At 50.6% G+C, this 17,807-nt stretch overlaps 1 protein-coding gene across 5 annotated transcripts in view; it reads right to left on the minus strand.

Annotated features, from left to right (window-relative positions):
• Positions 1 to 17,807, minus strand: part of PHACTR3 (phosphatase and actin regulator 3) — a 235,830-nt gene that overhangs the window by 65,377 nt on the left and 152,646 nt on the right. For all 5 annotated transcript variants that reach the window (XM_053890088.1, XM_019426394.2, XM_019426391.2 and 2 more), the window contains 3 exons: positions 16,421 to 16,633; positions 11,679 to 11,853; positions 10,705 to 10,952 (listed from right to left, as the gene is read on the minus strand). In XM_053890088.1, the coding sequence (XP_053746063.1) occupies positions 10,705 to 10,952; positions 11,679 to 11,853; positions 16,421 to 16,633 (636 nt within the window). The remainder of the gene's footprint in view (positions 1 to 10,704; positions 10,953 to 11,678; positions 11,854 to 16,420; positions 16,634 to 17,807) is intronic.

Here is a 17,807-nt window from a genome sequence, read left to right on the forward strand (position 1 = left end):
CAGATACATTCAGAACATTCCATCCTAAAACCATGGGATACACATTATTTTCAAGTGCGCATGGGACGTTCTCCAGATAGATCACATATTAGGCCAAACAAATTCACAACAAAGTCTCAGTAAATTCAAAATGATCAAAGTCATACCACGCATCTTTTCTGACCACAACACTATGAAACTAGAAATCAACCACAAGAAAAACTCTGGAAAGGGCACAAATGCATGGAAGGTTAAATAACATGCTGCTAAGCGACAAATAGGTCAACCAAGAAAGCAAAGAGGAAATCAAAAAATACATGGAGACAAATGAAAATGAAAACACAATGTTCCAAAATCTTTGGGATGGAGCAAAAGCTGTTCTAAGAGGAAAGTATATAGCAATACAAGGCTACCTCAAGAAGCAACAAAAATCTCAAACAACATAATCTTACACCTATCAGCGCTAGGAAGAACAAAACCCCAAACCAGTAAAAGGAAGAAAATAATAAAGATTATAACAGAAATAAATGATATAGAAATTAAAACACACACACACACACACACACACACACACACACACACACACACACACACACTATATATATAACCAATCAGTGAAACCAGGAGCTGGTTCTATGAAAAGATCAATGAAATTGATAAACGTCTAACGAGACTCATAAAAAAAAAAAGACTAGAAGAGAATATTCAAGTCGGACAATCTAGAAGAAATGGATAAATTCCTAGAAGCATATAAGCTCCCAAAACTGAAGCAGGAAGAAAAAGGAAATTTGAACAGACCAATTATCAGCAATGATATTGAATCAGTAATCAAAAAACCCCCAACAAACAAAAGTCCAGGACCAGATGGCTTCACAGGTGAATTCCAAATGTTTAAAGAAGAGTTAATACCTATTTTTCTCAAACTATTCCAAATAGAAGAGGAAGGAAAACTTCCAAGTTCATTCTATGAGGCCAGCATTACCCTTATACCAAAACCAGAAAAAGACACTACCAAAAAAAAGATATTGGCACTATAGGCCAATATCTCTCATGGACATGGATGCAAAAATTCTCGGGGCGCTTGGGTGGCTCACTGGGTTAAGTGTCCGACTTCAACTTAGGTCATGATCTCACAGTTTGTGGGTTCGAGCCCTGCGTCGGGCCCTGTGCTGACAGCTCGGAGCCTGGAGGCTGCTTCAGATTCTGTGTCTTCCTCCTCCTCTGCCCCTTCCCCACTTACACTCTGTCCCTCTCTCTCTCAAAAATAAATAAACACTAAAATAATTTTAAAAATCCTCAACAAAATATTACCAAACAGAAGCCAACAATACTTTAAAAAATCATTCACTACGTCAAGTAGGATTTATTCCAGGGTTGCAGCGGTGGTTCAATATTCACAAATCAACAAATAGGGTACATCACATCAACAAATGATAAAAATGACATGATCATTTCAATAGATGCAGAAAAAGCATTTGACAAAGTACAACATCCTGAGGGAACATACCTCAACGTAATAAAGGCCCCATATGGAAAACCACAATGAACATCATAGTCAATGGGGGGAACCTGGGAGATTTGTCCCTAAGGTCAGGAGACAAGGATGTTCCACTCTCACCACTTGCATTCAACATAGTACTGGAAGTCCACCCACAGCAATCAGACAACAAAAATAAAAAGCATCCAAGTTGGTAAGGAAGAAGGAAAACTTTCACTACTTGCAGATAACATGATACTATATAGAGGAAACCCTAAAGGCTCCACAAAAAAACCTACTAGAACTGATATGAGAATTCAGTAAGATTGTAGGACAGATGCACAAATCAATGTGGAGAAATCCATTGCATTTCTATACACTGATAATGAAGCGGCAGAAAGAAGCATTAAGAAAACAATCCCATTTACAATTGCACCAAAGATAACAAAGCACCTAGAAATGAACTTAACCAAGGAGGTGAAAGACCTGTGCTCTGAAAACCATAAAGCACTGATGAAGGAAATTGAGGATCACACAAATGGAAAGATATTCCATGCTCATGGACAGGAAGACATATTGTTAATATGTCCATACTACCCAAAGCAGTACAAACTTAATGCAATCCCTATCCAAATGCCACCAGGATTTTTCACAGAACTAGAACAAACGGTCCTAAAATGTGTATGGAACCACAAGACTCCGCATAGCCAAAGCTATCTTGAAAAAGAAAAACAAAGCTGGAGGTACCACGACTCCAGATTTCAAGATATGTGACAAAGCTGTAGGAATCAAAGGAGTATGGGACTAGCACAAAGACAGACACACGAATCAGTAGAACAGAATAGAAAACCTGGAAATAAACCCATGATTATATGGTAGGAGGAAAGAATATACAATGCAAAAAAAAAGAGTCTCTTCAAGTGCTGGGAAAATTGGGCAGCGACAGGCAAAAGAATGAAACTGGACCACTTTCCTACACCATACACAAAAAGGAACTTAAAATGGATTAAAGACCTATGGGGCACCTGGCTGGCTCAGTTGGTTGAGCCTCCAGCTTCAGTTCAGGTCATGGTCTCATGGTTCGTGAGTTCCAGCTGTGCTGACAGCTCAGAGCCTGGAGCCTTCTTCGGATTCAGTGTCTCCCTCTCTGCCCTTCCCCCACTCATGTTCTGTCTCTGTGTCTCAAAAATGAACAAATGTTAAAAAGTACAAATAAAAAAAATGGATTAAAGACCTAAATGTGAGACTGAAACCATAAAAATCCTAGAAAAGAACACAGGCAGTAACTTCTTTGACATCAGCCATAGCAACTTCTTACGAGATAGGTCTCCTGAGGCAAGGGAAACAAAAGCAAAAATAAACTATTGGAACTTCATCAAAATAAAAGCTTCTGCACAGCAAAGGAAACAATCAACAAAAGTAAAAGATATGCTACCAAATGGGAGAAGATATTTGCAAATGACATATAAAGGATTAGTATCCAAAATGTATTATATACTTATACAACCCAACACCGAAAAAAAAAAAAAGCCAACCAATTCAATTAAAAAATAGATAGAAAGCATGAAAAGATATTTCTCCAAAAAAAACCATACAGATGGCAAATGGACACATGAAAAGATGCTCAATACCAGTCATCATCAGGGAAATGCAAATCAAAATGACAATGAGATATCACTTCATAACTGTCAGAATGGCTAAAATAAAAAAAACACAAAAGCGGCAATTGTTGGCGAGGATGTGGAGAAAAAGGAACCCTTGGGCACTCTTGGTGGGAATGCAAACTGGTGCAGCCTCTGCGGAAAGCAGTATGGAGGTTCCTCAAAAAATTAAAAATAGAACTACCCTACGACCCAGCAATTGCACTACTAGGCATTTACCCAAAGAATACAAAAACTTCACATTCAAAAGGATAATGCACCAATACGTTTATAGCAGCATTACTGACAATTGCCAAATTATGGAAGCAGCCCAAGTGCCCATTGATAGATGAATGGATAAAGATGATGTGGTGTGTGTGTGTGTGTGTGTGTGTGTGTGTGTTTATGTGTGTGTATACACACACAATGAATATTTTTCAGCCATCATAGAGAACGAAATCTTGCCATTTGCAACAAAATGGATGAAGCTACAGGGTATAATGCTAAGTGAAATAAGTCAGAGAAAGACCAATACCATATGATTTCACTCATAGGTGGAATTTAAGAAACAAAATAAATGAACAAAGGAACAAAAGAGACAAACCAAGAAACAGACTCTTAACAATAGAGAACAAACTGATGGTTACCAGAGGGGAGGTGGATGGGGGGTGGGGGAAATAAGTGATGGGAATTACAGAGGGCACTTGTGATGAGCACCGGGTGATGCATGGAAGCGTTGAACCACTATGTTGTACAACTGAAACTAACATGTAACACTGTGCGTTAACTATACTGGAATTAAAATGAAATAAAAGCACAAAAGGTAGTATAGAAGAACAAAGAACAAGGGCAATAAACAGAAAACAGAAACATATATGGTAGATATTAACCCAACTTTATCAATAATCACTTTGACTGTCATGGCCTAAATATACCAATTAAAAGACAGAGATTGTTAGAGTGGCAAAAAATAAGACCCGATTCTATGTTGTCTAAAGAAACTACTTTGGATATAAAGACACATCGAGATTAAGAATAATGGATGGAGAGAAATATGCCATGCTAACCCTAACCTAGAGGAAGCAGGCGTTTCAGACAGAGCAGACCTCAAAGCAAGAAAGGCTGTCAGGGATAGGAAGGGCATTCCATATGATAAACGGGTCATTTCTTTTAATACTCTTTTTTTTGAAATTTGTTAATGTTTGTTTATTTTTAAAAGAGAGAGAGAGAGAGAGAGAGAAACAGTGAGTAGGGGAGGAGCAGAGAGAGAGGGAGACACAGAATCTGAAGCAGGCTCCAGGCTCCGAGCTGTCAGCACAGAGCCCGACGTGGGGCTCGAACTCAGGAACCGCAAGATCATGAGCTGAGCTGAAGTCTGACGCTTAACCAACTGAGTCACACAGGCGCCCCAAAAGGGGTCAATTCTCAACACGTAACGGTTCTTAACAACTACACGCCCAACAACAGCATGTCAAACTTTGTGAGACAAAAACAGAACCGTAAGGAGGCACAGACGAACATATGATCATAACTGAGACTCCAACACCCCTCTCGGAAGTGGGCAGATCCAGGAACAGAAAATCAGCAAGGACATGGTTGAACTCCACAGCACAGTCGACCAACTGTGTATAAGTGACACCCATAGACTACCTCACCCAACAAGAGCAGGGTATACGTTGTTCTCCAGCTCATGAGGGACATTCACCAAGACAACACCACATTCTGGCCCATAAAACACACCCTCAACAAATACAAAAGAATACAAATCATATAACGTCTGCTCTCAGACCACAATGCAGTTAAACCAGTAATCGGTTACAGAAAGGCAACCGGAAAACCTCAGTTCCCATGGAGGTTTAACAGCACACTTTGAAACAACGCATGGGCCAAAGAAGAAAGGTCAAGAGTAATTTTAAAATATTTTGAACTAAGTGAAAATGAAAACACAGCTTTTCAAAATTTGTCAGATGGAGTAAAAGCAGCGCTTAGAGGAAAATTTATAGCACTGAATGCATGGATTGGAAATGAAGAAAGAGCTAAAATCGATACCCTAATCTCCACGTTAGGAAACTAGAAAAAGATTAGCAAATTAAATCCAGAGTAAGCAGACGGATAGAAATAAGAATTACAGCAGAAATCAGTGAGAGTCAAAACAGCAAATCAATAGAGAAAAATCAATGAAACCAAAAGCTGGTTCCTTGAAAAGGTCAATAAAATTGATCGGCCTCCAGCCAAGATACCTAAGAAAAAAAGACAGAGGCCACAAAATTGCTCATATCAGGAATGAAAGAAGGGGCAGCTGTATGGACCCCCTGGACATTAAAAGAATAAAGAAATACTATGGACAACTCCATCCCCACGAACTGCATGACCTACATGAAACGGGACCAATTCCTGGAAAGACACAATCTGTTCAAAATCACAAGAACAAATAGATGATCTGAACAGGCTTATTTTTATTTTTTTAAAGTTTATTTTTAATTATTTTGAGAAAGAGACAGAGAGCAAGCAGAGGAGGTGCAGAGGAGGAGACAGAATCTCAGGCAGGCTCTATGCTGTCAGCTCAGAGCCCGATGTGGGGCTTGAACTCACGAACCGGGAGATCGTGACCTGAGCTGAAGTCAAGAGCCAGACACTTAACCGACCGAGCCACCCAGGTGCCCCTGCACAGGCTATATTTATTAAAGAAATTGAGTCAATAATTAATAACCTTCCAAACAGAGAGCGCCAGGCCGAGATGGGTTCACTGGTGAATTCTACTGGACTTATAAAGAAGGTATTATGCCAATTCCCTATAATCTCTTGCAGAGAACAGAAGCAGAGGACAGGAGGCTAACTCATTCTATGAGGCCAGCATTACCCTAAAACCAAAACCAGACAAAGATATTACAAGAGAAAAACCACGATGGACCAGGACGTCTCATGAACACAGGTGTACAAATCCTCAACAACATATTAGGAACAATTATTTAAATTGTTAGCTATTAGGGGCGCCTGGGTGGCTCAGTCGGTTGGACGGCCGACTTCGGCTCAGGTCATGATCTCGCGGTCCGTGAGTTCGAGCCCCGCGTCGGGCTCTGTGCTGACAGCTCAGAGCCTGGAGCCTGTTTCAGATTCTGTGTCTCCCTCTCTCTGACCCTCCCCCGTTCATGCTCTCTCTCTCAAAAAAATAAATAAACGTTAAAAAAAAAAAATTAAAAAATAAAAATAAATTGTTAGCTATTAAATATGTTAAATTTAAATGAAACATTAGAATTCTATGTTCATCTTAAATAGCAAATTAGCTAGAAGTGGACAGCCCATGCAGAAAAATGAATCTCGATACATACCATGCGACATTCACTAAATGAATCACAGACCTAAATGTAGAACTCCAAAGTATAAAACTTGGAGGATAATGTGCGAAAACCCAAGTGAGCTTGAGTATGACGAGGTCTTTTCAGATACACTGCCCAACGCATGATCCATGACAGTTAATGGACAAGCTAGACTCCATTAAAATTAAAAACTTGTGCTCTATGAAAGACAATGTCAAGAGAATAAGACAAGCCACAGACTGGGAGAAGATATTTTCAAAGGTTACATCTGAGAAAGGACTGCCGTCCAAAATATAAAGAAACCCTTAAAACCCAATAGTAAGAAAAGAAACAACCCGATTAAGAAATGATGGGTCCAAAACCTTGCCACCTCACCCAAGGAGATGCACAGAGAGCAAGTAAGCGTATGGAAAGTTGCTCCGCAGCGTCGGTCATCAGGGAGACGCAAGTCAAAACGACGAGACAGCACGACAACCTCTTAGAGCGGCCCAGATCTGGAACCCTGGCGACACCCGATGCTGTGGTGAAGACGTGATGCAGCCGGACCTCTCGTTCATTGCTGCTGGCAATGCAACGCAACATGGCACGGCGCCTTGGGAACACAGTTTGGCGGGTTCTTACAAATCGAAACATAGTCTTACCATACTGATCTAGCAATCTCACTCATGGGTATTCACCCAAAGGAGGTGAACGCTTATGTCCACACACGCAAAATCGCACGTGGACTTTTGTAGCAGCTTAATTCATAATTGCCAAAACTTGGAAGGAACAAAGATGTCCTTCAGTAGGTGAGCGGGTCAACTGGGGCCCACCCAGACAACGGAATATTACTTAGCACTGAAAAGAAATGAGCTATCAAGCCACAAAGAGACACGGAGGAAACTTGGATGCACGGTACTACGAGAAAGAAGCCAGCCTGAAGAAGCTACACACCACAGGATTCCAACTCTATGACATTCTTGAAAGGTTCAACCACGGAGATAATAAAACGATCCATGGTTGTGGGGGTGGGGGGGGGGAGAGTGGAACAGGTGGAGCACAGGGGATTTGGGGAGCAGCGAAAATTCTCTGAATGACAGTATCATGATAGACACCAGTCACTGCACATTTGTCTAGATGCCCAGAGCGCACGACATCGGGAGCGAACACTTAGGGTGACGAGGGGTCAACGTCGGTTTATCTGTCGTAATAAACGTACCAGTCTGGTGAGTGAGGCTGGTCACGGGGAGGTGGGGCGGGGGTGGTGGTGGGGGAAGGAGGTTGGAGGAGGCACATGGAAGTCTCTGTAACTTTCTCCTAATTTTCTTGTGACCCTAAAGCTGCTCTTAAAAAATTAAATCTTAAGAATTCACCTTGGACAAACCGGAGAATGTTCTCGGTGCCCCGTTTTCACCCAGCACCGACTGCGCACAGCTGTGAGGGGTGCCCCTGTGTGCACACCGCAGTCTGGCAGGAGGCACGAGGTAGAAACACACGGTCTGTTGCGCCCCTTTCTGTGCTGACCACGACAATGAAGTTGCCCTGCGCGCAAGTCCAACCGTCAGACTCACGACAAGAGACATTTTTCTCTACAGCTCAGTCAAGCAGGACGGTCTTTCCGTCTTCCAGCTGATTCACGAGGCAACCTGCCTTGGGTGGGGTCACCACCAGCTCTGGAAATGAAACTCTGGTGCCACCTTATTAGAGAATTCGGGTTGGCCCATCCTGGGACTGCTCACGTGAGACGGGACGATGCCTCCAAGGTTCCGTCAACAGTACGCTAAATAGATAGGTAACATTGCGGGGTTTTTGTGGCCATTGATTGGTGAATCTACTGCTTTGCTGTTTTTCTGCCTCAGCACCACAGGGACTGACAAATAACCTACCAGCCTTGGGCGCAGGGCTTGAACCCGGGAGAAGCAAGTAACAGCCACTGCTGTCCTATCGAGCAAAGCAAAATACTTTCATGGGTCTTTCCTACGATAACATTCTCCCTAAAAGTAACATTTCTAGGCTTTGTCTAGAACCGAAATAGGTTCTTTTCCCCCCTGCAAGTACTTCGGCTGAGAGGTTCATAACTTTGAGGGAATTACGGAGACACGTAAGAATGTGTAAAAGCAAAGAACCCATTCTCCAGACTGGTTCCCAGGCTTCAGGAGCCCCGGACTCTCCTGGAGATGAACACCCAGAGGCTGAATTTGCAGAAGACCGGGGTCTCCAGATATGCCTGATGGCGCGCGTAACAAGCCCAGCCCACAACAGGATGTTCTTGGGGTTGAACGTGAGGCCTCGACCGTGAGGCGGGAACACGGGTGCCCGCGGAGGAGGGGACGGAGGACGGGGTTGCTCTGCTCAGGGTCTGCAAATGCAGTACGCGCATCACGTTCCCCAGGAAGCTGGGCAGCGAGCCCGCGCGCGTTAGCAACAGCAGGGTTTCTGGAGTGAATTCTACCCCCCCTGCTCCCGTCAGACCACAGTCAAGCGCTGCTCGCTTGAGGACACATTTTGAGGCACACGTGACAAGAGGTGCAAGTTTGGCCCATGCCCCAGGAGAAACCCCGGGAGAAACAGCTAACTGCCCACGCGACAGCGCAGCTGAGGACGAGGGCTCCCCAGGCTGGTACCTGTTCATACGTGACAGGCACCCTCCCCTTGAGCCCCCTGATGGCCTGGCTCCACTGACATCTAGTGTGCACTTGGCACCCCCAGATTGCAAACACAGCACGAGCTACTGGACGAAGCCCTTGACCTCGTGGGGTCTATGCTCTGGGAGGGGGGGCGCGTAAGCCAAGTCAGGGGGACACGGAGCCGCGGGGAAGGTCAGGTGGAGCGAGGGGCTGGCAGAGCTGTGGTGGGGAGAGCCTCACTTGTGTGCCCAGGGCCAGCTTCCAGGAAGAGGTGGGTTTTTTTTTTTTTTTTTTTTTTTTTTTATTATTTATTTTTGGGACAGAGAGAGACAGAGCATGAACGGGGGAGGGGCAGAGAGAGAGGGAGACACAGAATCGGAAGCAGGCTCCAGGCTCTGAGCCATCAGCCCAGAGCCTGACGCGGGGCTCGAACTCACGGACCGCGAGATCGTGACCTGGCTGAAGTCGGACGCTTAACCGACTGTGCCACCCAGGCGCCCCAGAGGTGGGGTTTTGAACCCAGAGGAGCCACACACACAACCCCCGTGCAGAGGCCAGGAGGATGCTGTGGTTGGCAGATGGTCGGTGTGTGTGAAGAACAGTGAGGGCCCGTGGCCGCGTCCAAGGGAGTTCAGGGAGAGGAAGAGCCCAGGGGTGACAGGGACAGGCAGGGACACAGGGCCCGGGGAGGACACGGCCAGACCTGGGGTCTGCTCCAAGGAGGAGTCCAGAGGACCCGTGACCACCTTGCCTGCTTGGCAGGTTCACTTCAAGAGAGCGTCAGGGTGGGTCCGGGCCACAGGGAGGGCAGAGGTGCTGTTTTCAGGGACGGACAACAGGCCAGGTTTGGGGGCCAAGATCAAGAGCTCAGACCTGAAGATCTAAGGCTGGAGACACCCACGAGACCCTCTGGTGGACACACGGAGTCGACACAGCAATGTCTCGGACCTCAGGGGACCCAACGGCCTTGCAGACAGTATATAAAGCCATTCATCCATCAGCTGCTCTCTCACTCCTTCCGACCAGGCACCGTGCGGACAAGGGCGTACCACTGTGTGATACTGACCCTCCTCCAAGTAGTGGGCACCCAGCACGGCCCCCAGGGCCCGCAGGTGACCCTCCCTGCTCCTCCTGGTCCCGGCCTGCACATCCTCTGCCCCATCGGGGCGGCCGCGATGCGCTGCCTCCCTGAACCTGTGTCCTCAGGGTGAGACACAGCAGTCACTCTGGCTCCGACGCCTGTCATCTCAAGGCCCGTGACCCTGTGTTCCCACACAAGCAGGTGTGGTCACACGTGTGCCACGTCCGGGATGGCCGCCGGGCCCCATCCCCTTCCCCCTCCCCCTTCCACCTCATTTCGCTTTCCTGGTAGCATTTTTTACTATATTTCCAAGCACCGGACCTCCGAGCACCGCCTGTACGACTTTCTGCCGTGTGTTCCCAAGCAGCGACGCTCTCAAAGCCGAGCCTCTTTTACGTGTTTACAAAAACGTGAAAATCAATACGCAGTTACCAAAATAATAGAGGCTCGGTCTGCGTCTCCTACTCCCAGCCCAGGGCCTGTCCGCACACACCCCTGCTCATCCTCGGAGGCGTGTCTCCCTTCCTTCGCCCCCACCCCTCCTCCGCGCCAGGGGCAGAAGCGCCTGGTCAGCATGGCCCCGGCGACCCCACCCTCCCCTCACCAGAGATGATGGAGTCGTTCAGAGCCTCTTCATCCTGATACACCAGCAGGTCGTCCTTGAGTTCGGAATTCACGATCAAGTTCTCCTTGTTCTCCTCCGAGCCCTTGGCTGCCGTCCGCTTGCTCTCCGAGACGCCGTCAAAGCTCCAAGCCTCCTCCCTCTCCTTGCCCCGCTCCATGCTGGACGTTCTCGACAGGCGGACGTCCACCCGCTTCTTCGGGGACGCTTTACTGTCCCGTCCTGGAAAACTGAAGCGGAAGACAGTTTGGGTTATACGCTGTCCGCTTCGTCCGAGGACCCAGCATATCGACTTGGGGGCTTCCGATAATATTGCAAATTCCCCAAGTATGTGCAGCGTCCAGCTTCTGATCTGAATGCACAGGGCACGCAGCCCCAGATGGCACACAGGCTTTGCGTCCAGGCACATGGCTGTCCTGAACAGCATACACACGCCCATGATGAAGCCTGACATGCTTAGTACGCTCGGGGCCAGGACTTCCCGAGAAAGGACGTGTGCAGCATTTCTGCCAAACCACACGTGCGTCCCATTCCCTATCTGCTTTGCCCTCCGTCCACTTCTCCTTCACAGCCTGCCTACAGACACAGGAAATGAAAACTAAATGTGCAAGCTTCAGGAACAGGCTTACCTGTACTCCTGCCTAACGAAAACTCAAAGCCTGCAGAGGCCGGGACGGCTACTCCTCCTCCACGGCACTCCCTAACCTGGATCCTCCCGGGGAAATGCAGGGGCTTTGTGGTCAGGCTCCCACGGTGTCCAGCCCCTGAATGTCCTCTCCTGGAGTGTGGTACCCAAGACCAGAGCCCGGGGCGAAGGGAAAAGGCGGGGCTCTTGTCCCAACCTTAAGAATTTCAAGACAGTGACAGCAGCGCATGGAACTCAGTCCGGGCGCATGACACGAGACTGGCCTGGATGGAAATCTGGGCACACAGGTCTCCCTACCAGGGCGGCTCACCTGTCCTGGCGATGCTTGGTGGCCAGCGCCCTGTGCAGCTCCTCAATGACGCGGCTGGGGGGCAGTGGCCGGTGGACAGTGGCAAGATGTGGAGACCCCGTGGGCGTGGAAAGCTGTCCTCGGAGGGGAGGGTCAGTGTTTTTCCCGCCAGAGCCTTGGAAGAGTGCAGGCTGGCCTGGAGCACGAGAGGGACCGAGAGGAACGTGAGCCCCCGGGAGCAGGGAGGAGGGACTCTGCAGAAAGACATGAGCCCAAGGGCAGAGGACACAGCTCCCCCCACCACCCGGCCAGGTGACCTTGACGCCCTGTTCCAGAAGTTGTGCCAGGTCCCCTGCCCCCAGAGCCAGAGACAGGGCTCACCTCTGGCCGGTTCCATCCACGAGACCCCCCGCCCCCAAGCCTGGGGGATGAGCTCCACAGACATCAGTGCCAACGAGCCCCCTGCAAGGTCTCGGGCACAGAAAACCGGACGCCCCTCTCCTCCCACTTGGAATCAGTGACTTCACTGGGCCTGCCCTTCTCACCCAACTTTGTGACTCTGGGCAGGGCCCAAGTCTACCTTTCTTACTGCTGTATCCCCAGGCCTGGCACTTAATACATGTGCAATAGACATCCGTTTGTATGAAATGATTTTGAAGACTCAGAGTAGACTTGCTCAAACCCTGCCTGAGAAGGTGAGGCTTCTCTCGCTCCTCTAACAGATGCTCCCTGAATGTGCACTCCAAGTCCCACATGGCGTCAGGCGCTGGGGGCAGCAGAAGGCGTGGGTTTGGTCGTTACGCGGATCTGGCCTCCAGTCTCAGTCTGCTACTCATCAGCTGTAAGACCTCCAAGGCAAGTCCCCAAAACTCGGGAAGGCTCAGCCTTCTTATCTGTAAAATGGGCCGACAGTTCCCTGGCGGGGCCAGCAGGAGCCCGGCAGCTGGGTTAGGGCCTGGCACCTGTTACATCTTCATACACGGACTCGTTCCCAGAGAGGCTGAGGCAGGCTCCCACTAGACTGATACAAACAGACCAACCCCTTCTTAGCCTCGGCAGGAAGAGAGAGAGAAACAGAGAGACAGACACAGAGACACAGAGATCGAGACCACTCCATAAAAAACAAAGACTTTCTGACGCCATCCTGGAACGTGGATGCCACTAACAGGAAGACAGAAGGAAAACTGTAGGTCTCATCGGGACACATCATTTAGCGGTCTTTACAAACACCCGTCTTGGTGGGCACGGCCAGGAAACACGCACGGCCCAGGCCTTGCCCTCGATGGGCCTCTAGGCCGGCCAGGTGGGGCCAAGAGAGGAGAGGCAGACAGAAAGCCACTGGAGAAAGAGCTGTGCCAGGAAGGGGGGCTGAGAGCACCTGGGGTCGGGAGCACGTGGGCTGGGCTACGGAGGTCAGGCGAGGCCTCTCAGCAGAAGGGGACATCTGAGCTGATGCCCAAGGATGAGACGGTGCCAGCCATTCACAATGTGGCCAGACACGGGCAGGGCGGGGGGCGGGCTCCACCCGAGAGCGGCCCCCAGGGCCGTCCCCAATTCTCCACACTCCACCAGCTCATCCCCCACCAACCTCCACCCCTCCTGGGGCGGCCCCTGCTCATCACAGGGACCGCCTCCCCTGCAGGTGTTGCTCTGCTGCCTGGAATCCTCGCCCACACCTGCTAGGAAGGCATCCCCGGTCCCAGCGTACAGGTGGGGAAACTGAGGTGGCGTGGCTTGTCTGTGCTCCCTCAGCCAGGACCCTCGCAGGGTCGCCACACGCTGGCAATCACGAATACACTGAACGAGCGCCCCCCATTTCCTGCTCTGCTGAGCGCTGTACCTGGCCCGCCTCGTCCAGCCGCCCAGGGCACCAGTTAGCACGCCCCTTTCTCAGATAAGGAAACTGAGGCTCAGAAGCCAACCCCAAATCGTGCCTCCAGGGTATGACAGGGGCCGGGATTGGAACTCGGTGGCGGGATTCCAAGTGTGGTTGGCAGAGGCCGTGGGACCCCCATACGTGGAAGCGACCGTCATCCAGCTGGACAGGGAAAGCTTTGTCCTGAGGGGGTGAACTCACACGGGTCCAGGGTCCAGGCAAGTGAAACGCAGGTGAGTCAAGGGACCTCACGCAATTCATACGAACAGGGGGCGAGGGTTTTGGTAAATACAAGAGCACCTGCTCACCTTAATGGGGCTGTTGTGACTCAGGGGTGGCCAGATATGAAGACTTTTCAAGAAAAGCCAGAAATCTGGATTCCAGGTAAAACTGACATGTTTTACACATGTTAATGTTTTAATGCTTAAATAGATTTTAATGTTTAAAATGTTGGCAACCCGTTAAAAAAAAATTCGACACCATGCTGACCCGGCAAAGCAAGTCTGTGAGTGGGTCTGGGTTGGGGGGAGGGGGAAGACAATGCCCTGACCTCTGGTGGAGGGTCGGTGAGGAGGCCTGCAGGCAAAGACCCCCGTGGGGACTCAGCTTGTGTATGCTGTCCCCCCCTGGTCCCAGTTAAGCCCAGCTAAGGGGCCTCTCTCCTCCTCTGCTGCCACCTAGCGCCCACACGCTGAAGCAAACACTTTCCCCCCAAAGAGAAGAAAAAAGAGAACAGAGGAAATAAGACAGAGTCGCCAAAATGTGGTCTCAGCTGTCAAAAAGAGATCCAGGCTGAAACCACCCTCCCATGCCCTCCAGCTCCTAGTCTAGTTCCCCAGATTAATCCCCCCGATGTTCTGGAGCTCCTCAAAAGGGAGAGGAGGGTCCCAGAGCACGAGGCCCTCGAAATCCAGAATTTCAGCCGTGCGGACAAGCAGAGGAGTCACGGCAGAGGAACCTCACCGTGCGGCCTTAGGTCTGATCTGTCCAAAGCACAGAGGAGGCAGGACATCTGTGAGTTATCGAGGGTCCAGAACAAACTGTATGGGAGCCAGAATAAAACATGGTGGATAGTGCCTGATCGGATGGATTTCCAATTGTTTCAAGTCTCAACGGATGGAGAAGAAAACTCTCAGAAGATAGCAACAAGTTGCAACAGTGTGATTCTGCCTCGAAACTTTGACTCCTATCCGTGCAGCCACGTCCCCGGAAGACTATAGGCTTAGACTCATCCCAGAGAGGTAGGAACAAGCAGGCGGGGCTCAGATCGTCGCTTGTTCCTTCAGTCACAGTTGCGCGCACTCGCTAAGCACCTGCTGTATGCCAGCACTAGGACGTGGTAGGGTCCCGGGTTGCGGTCACAAAATCCCACAAAGTGGGTAGCTCAGAACCACAGGACGTCATCCGCTCGTAGTCGTAGAGGCCGGAAGTCTGGAATCAAGGTGTCAGCAGCCGGATCCTTCCGACGGCTGAGAGAGAAAGACGCCAGGCGTCCCCCAGCTCCGCCGGCATGGCACGACTTGCAGACAGCTCGCTCCAGTCTCTGTCTCCACGTCCAGGTCGTCTGGTGGGTGCTCTTGTGTCTCTTATAAGGACACGCTCGTTGGATTTGGGGCCCCTCCCTCGCCAGGACGATTTCATGTTGATCCCGATCTAATCATGTCTGTGAAGACCCTCTTCCAAAGAAGACCGCAGTTCTGAGCTTCCAGGTAGACGTGAGTTTTAAGGGCACACGACTCAGCCCACCGGGTGAGGTGAATGAAGCATGTGGTAAGTGCCCCAAGGCCAGGCGCATGCTGCTGTGGGGTAAGGGTCAGGGACAGCGGCCCTGAAGGAGGGACAGAGACGCATAGGCACTGACCGCGTGACGCCGGGGAAGAAGGTTTTAGCAGGAAGGGCGGTATGGGGGTTACCAGCCTCAGGCCCAGAACTGGGTTCCAGTCTCCGTTAGCCGTGGGACCTGGGAGACGTTGCTGGAGCCCCCGAGCCTCGGCCTCTTCGAGGTGCTGGCCCGTGCGTTAGGAACGGGCGGTGTGTAGCTGGGCCTCCTTGTGGCCCAACGAGAGGGAAGGAGTGGTGCTGTGAGTGGTGGTCAGGGGCTCACGGGCAGCAAGACGGCTCAGGTCCACCACCCACGTTGTCTTCATGCTACTCCCTTCAGGCAGCAGGTAAGGATCGACTCTTCAAAACAGCCACCTCGTACTGAAGGGTCTGCTTTTTCCCTGAGACCAGCAGCGTCTCCTATTTTCAGCAGTGATGGGACAAGAAATACCCAAACTCCGAAAGCAAACGTCTCAATTTCCAGGGATTATTCAGCCAGTGTGGCCAAAGCTATAGGAGCAGATGCCTCTTGGGGCCTCTGCGCAGCCATGCTCCCCTCTCTGATCTCCACCCTACCATCCAGTGTTTATCCCTGCCTCCCTCTGCCTTTCAGGATGGGCTCACTGGAACAAGGTCATGAGACAGAGCAAGCAGAGACCACGAGAGATGGAGCCATCGGGGAGAAGTGGAGACAGACTGGGGAAGGAAGGGGAGGAGCGGGGGAGGGAGAGAGAATGTGAGACAGAGAAGACACCTGAACATACAGACAAAATCTCCCTCCTGGGGGATGGCTACACTTTTGCATTCAGGTTCTGGAAGACTCCTTGGACTCCTGCCAATAAACTGCCTCATTTGCTTAAGGGAGCCCAGGGGTCTGCTCCTGACAACCACAGCTCATTGCTAAGAGCAGCCAGGCCTCCAGCCTCCAGTTCGTCTCCCCTGGGACTGCCTAGAGCCCGGATGGCAAAAGCAAAGGGTGAGAACCAGCCCGCAGCGGGAGCCCATCAAGACAGGTCGAAGGCACGGATGGCTGAACGGACGGAAGGATGCATGCATGCAGACCCACCTGTGACATTTTTCGTGGTTTTGCAGCCTGCCTTGGGTGGTGGCGTGGGCAACAGCGGGGGGCTGGGGAGCTGGCCCACGGATCTCTCCAGGGGTCTGGGAGGGCTGTCCAGGGAGTCAGACCCGGCTAAGGCTTGAGAGGGTTCATCCGCGGTAGGCGGGAGGCTGCCGGAGGCGTCTGCTTCTTCACCTCTGGATGCTGACGGCATCTTGGCTGGGTTCAAAGGCAAAACAGAGAGTTCACAAGCCATGCTGCTTCTGATGGGGTTGGACATGAGCAAGGACAGTAAAGTGGCTTGGGTGGGGTGGGACTGTTAACAGGAGCAGGGTACAGAGGGGCCGCTCAACGTACAGACCTGACTTCCTGTGAGTTTAGAAGTCAATAGAACTGTTGGGGGTGGGGGAGGAGGGAGAAGAGGAAAGAATTCAGGAGCAGGAGTAATTCTGTAATTCTGTTCCTTTTCTCGGTCAACAGGTGGCGCCAAAGCTCCTGTCCCCACCTGACCTGGGGATGGTCACGATCAGAAGTTTGGGAATGAGACACACCCAGGCTCCAGTCGGCCCCTGCACTGTCATCCTGGGAAGTGACTCAAACTCCAGTGTCTCCATTTCCCCACATGGGAGATCTGACAAACACCAGAGTCCCTCCCAGGGTTGCTGCAAGGTTTAAACGGGAGGGAACGATGTCGTGTGGGTCTGGCACCTGCAGACCCTCAAATTCAGCAGCCATTGACTTTACATGTGTGGTTTTCAGCAGCCCTGGCCCCTGGTACGTGTAGGTCCCAAGGAGTGGTTCAGGAGGCAAGGAGGTCCAGCTCAGAGGAAGGGCAGCCCGCCCAGCGCCCCTGTCCCCTCTCCCTCCTGCTGCTCCTTGAGCACCGCCCCCCAAGACTGTCCATCCCTCCTCTGCTTTCTCCCCATCCACGAGCACTGTCTTTTCCCTTCTCCCTTCATCTGACTCAAGTCCTACTGACCATCACGCACCACGCATCCCACCCACACCCCCAAGTCCTCTGCCTTCCTTTCATTTGGGCTCACCCTGCTGAGTGCTGCAGAAGACGGTGAGACAGAAACCCCAGTGGCGGCCACCTCAGGACTGCCACGGTCAGGGCCCTCAGCTCTGCCTCCACCCTGCAGTCACGGCCTCAAACCTGCCTCCAGCTCCTCACCTCCCCACTCCTGTGTGGCCTCACCTCCAGGAGAAACTGAGGCCTTCAGACAGGGGTGGGGGTGCTGTTCTTAGATGCCTGACTCCAACACAACTGTCCCTGAAACCCCATCTTCCTTCCTTCCTCCCTGATACTAGAGAGGTGGACCCCCAGCCCCATCCCCACGTGGGGACCCCAGCACACCCTGCCCTCTCACAGCAGGTGCCCAGCCTGGTGTAA

This window comes from Panthera pardus, unplaced genomic scaffold, assembly GCF_024362965.1.
Source record: "Panthera pardus isolate Hobbes unplaced genomic scaffold, ASM2436296v1 HiC_scaffold_25, whole genome shotgun sequence".
Taxonomy (NCBI): Eukaryota; Metazoa; Chordata; class Mammalia; order Carnivora; family Felidae; genus Panthera; species Panthera pardus.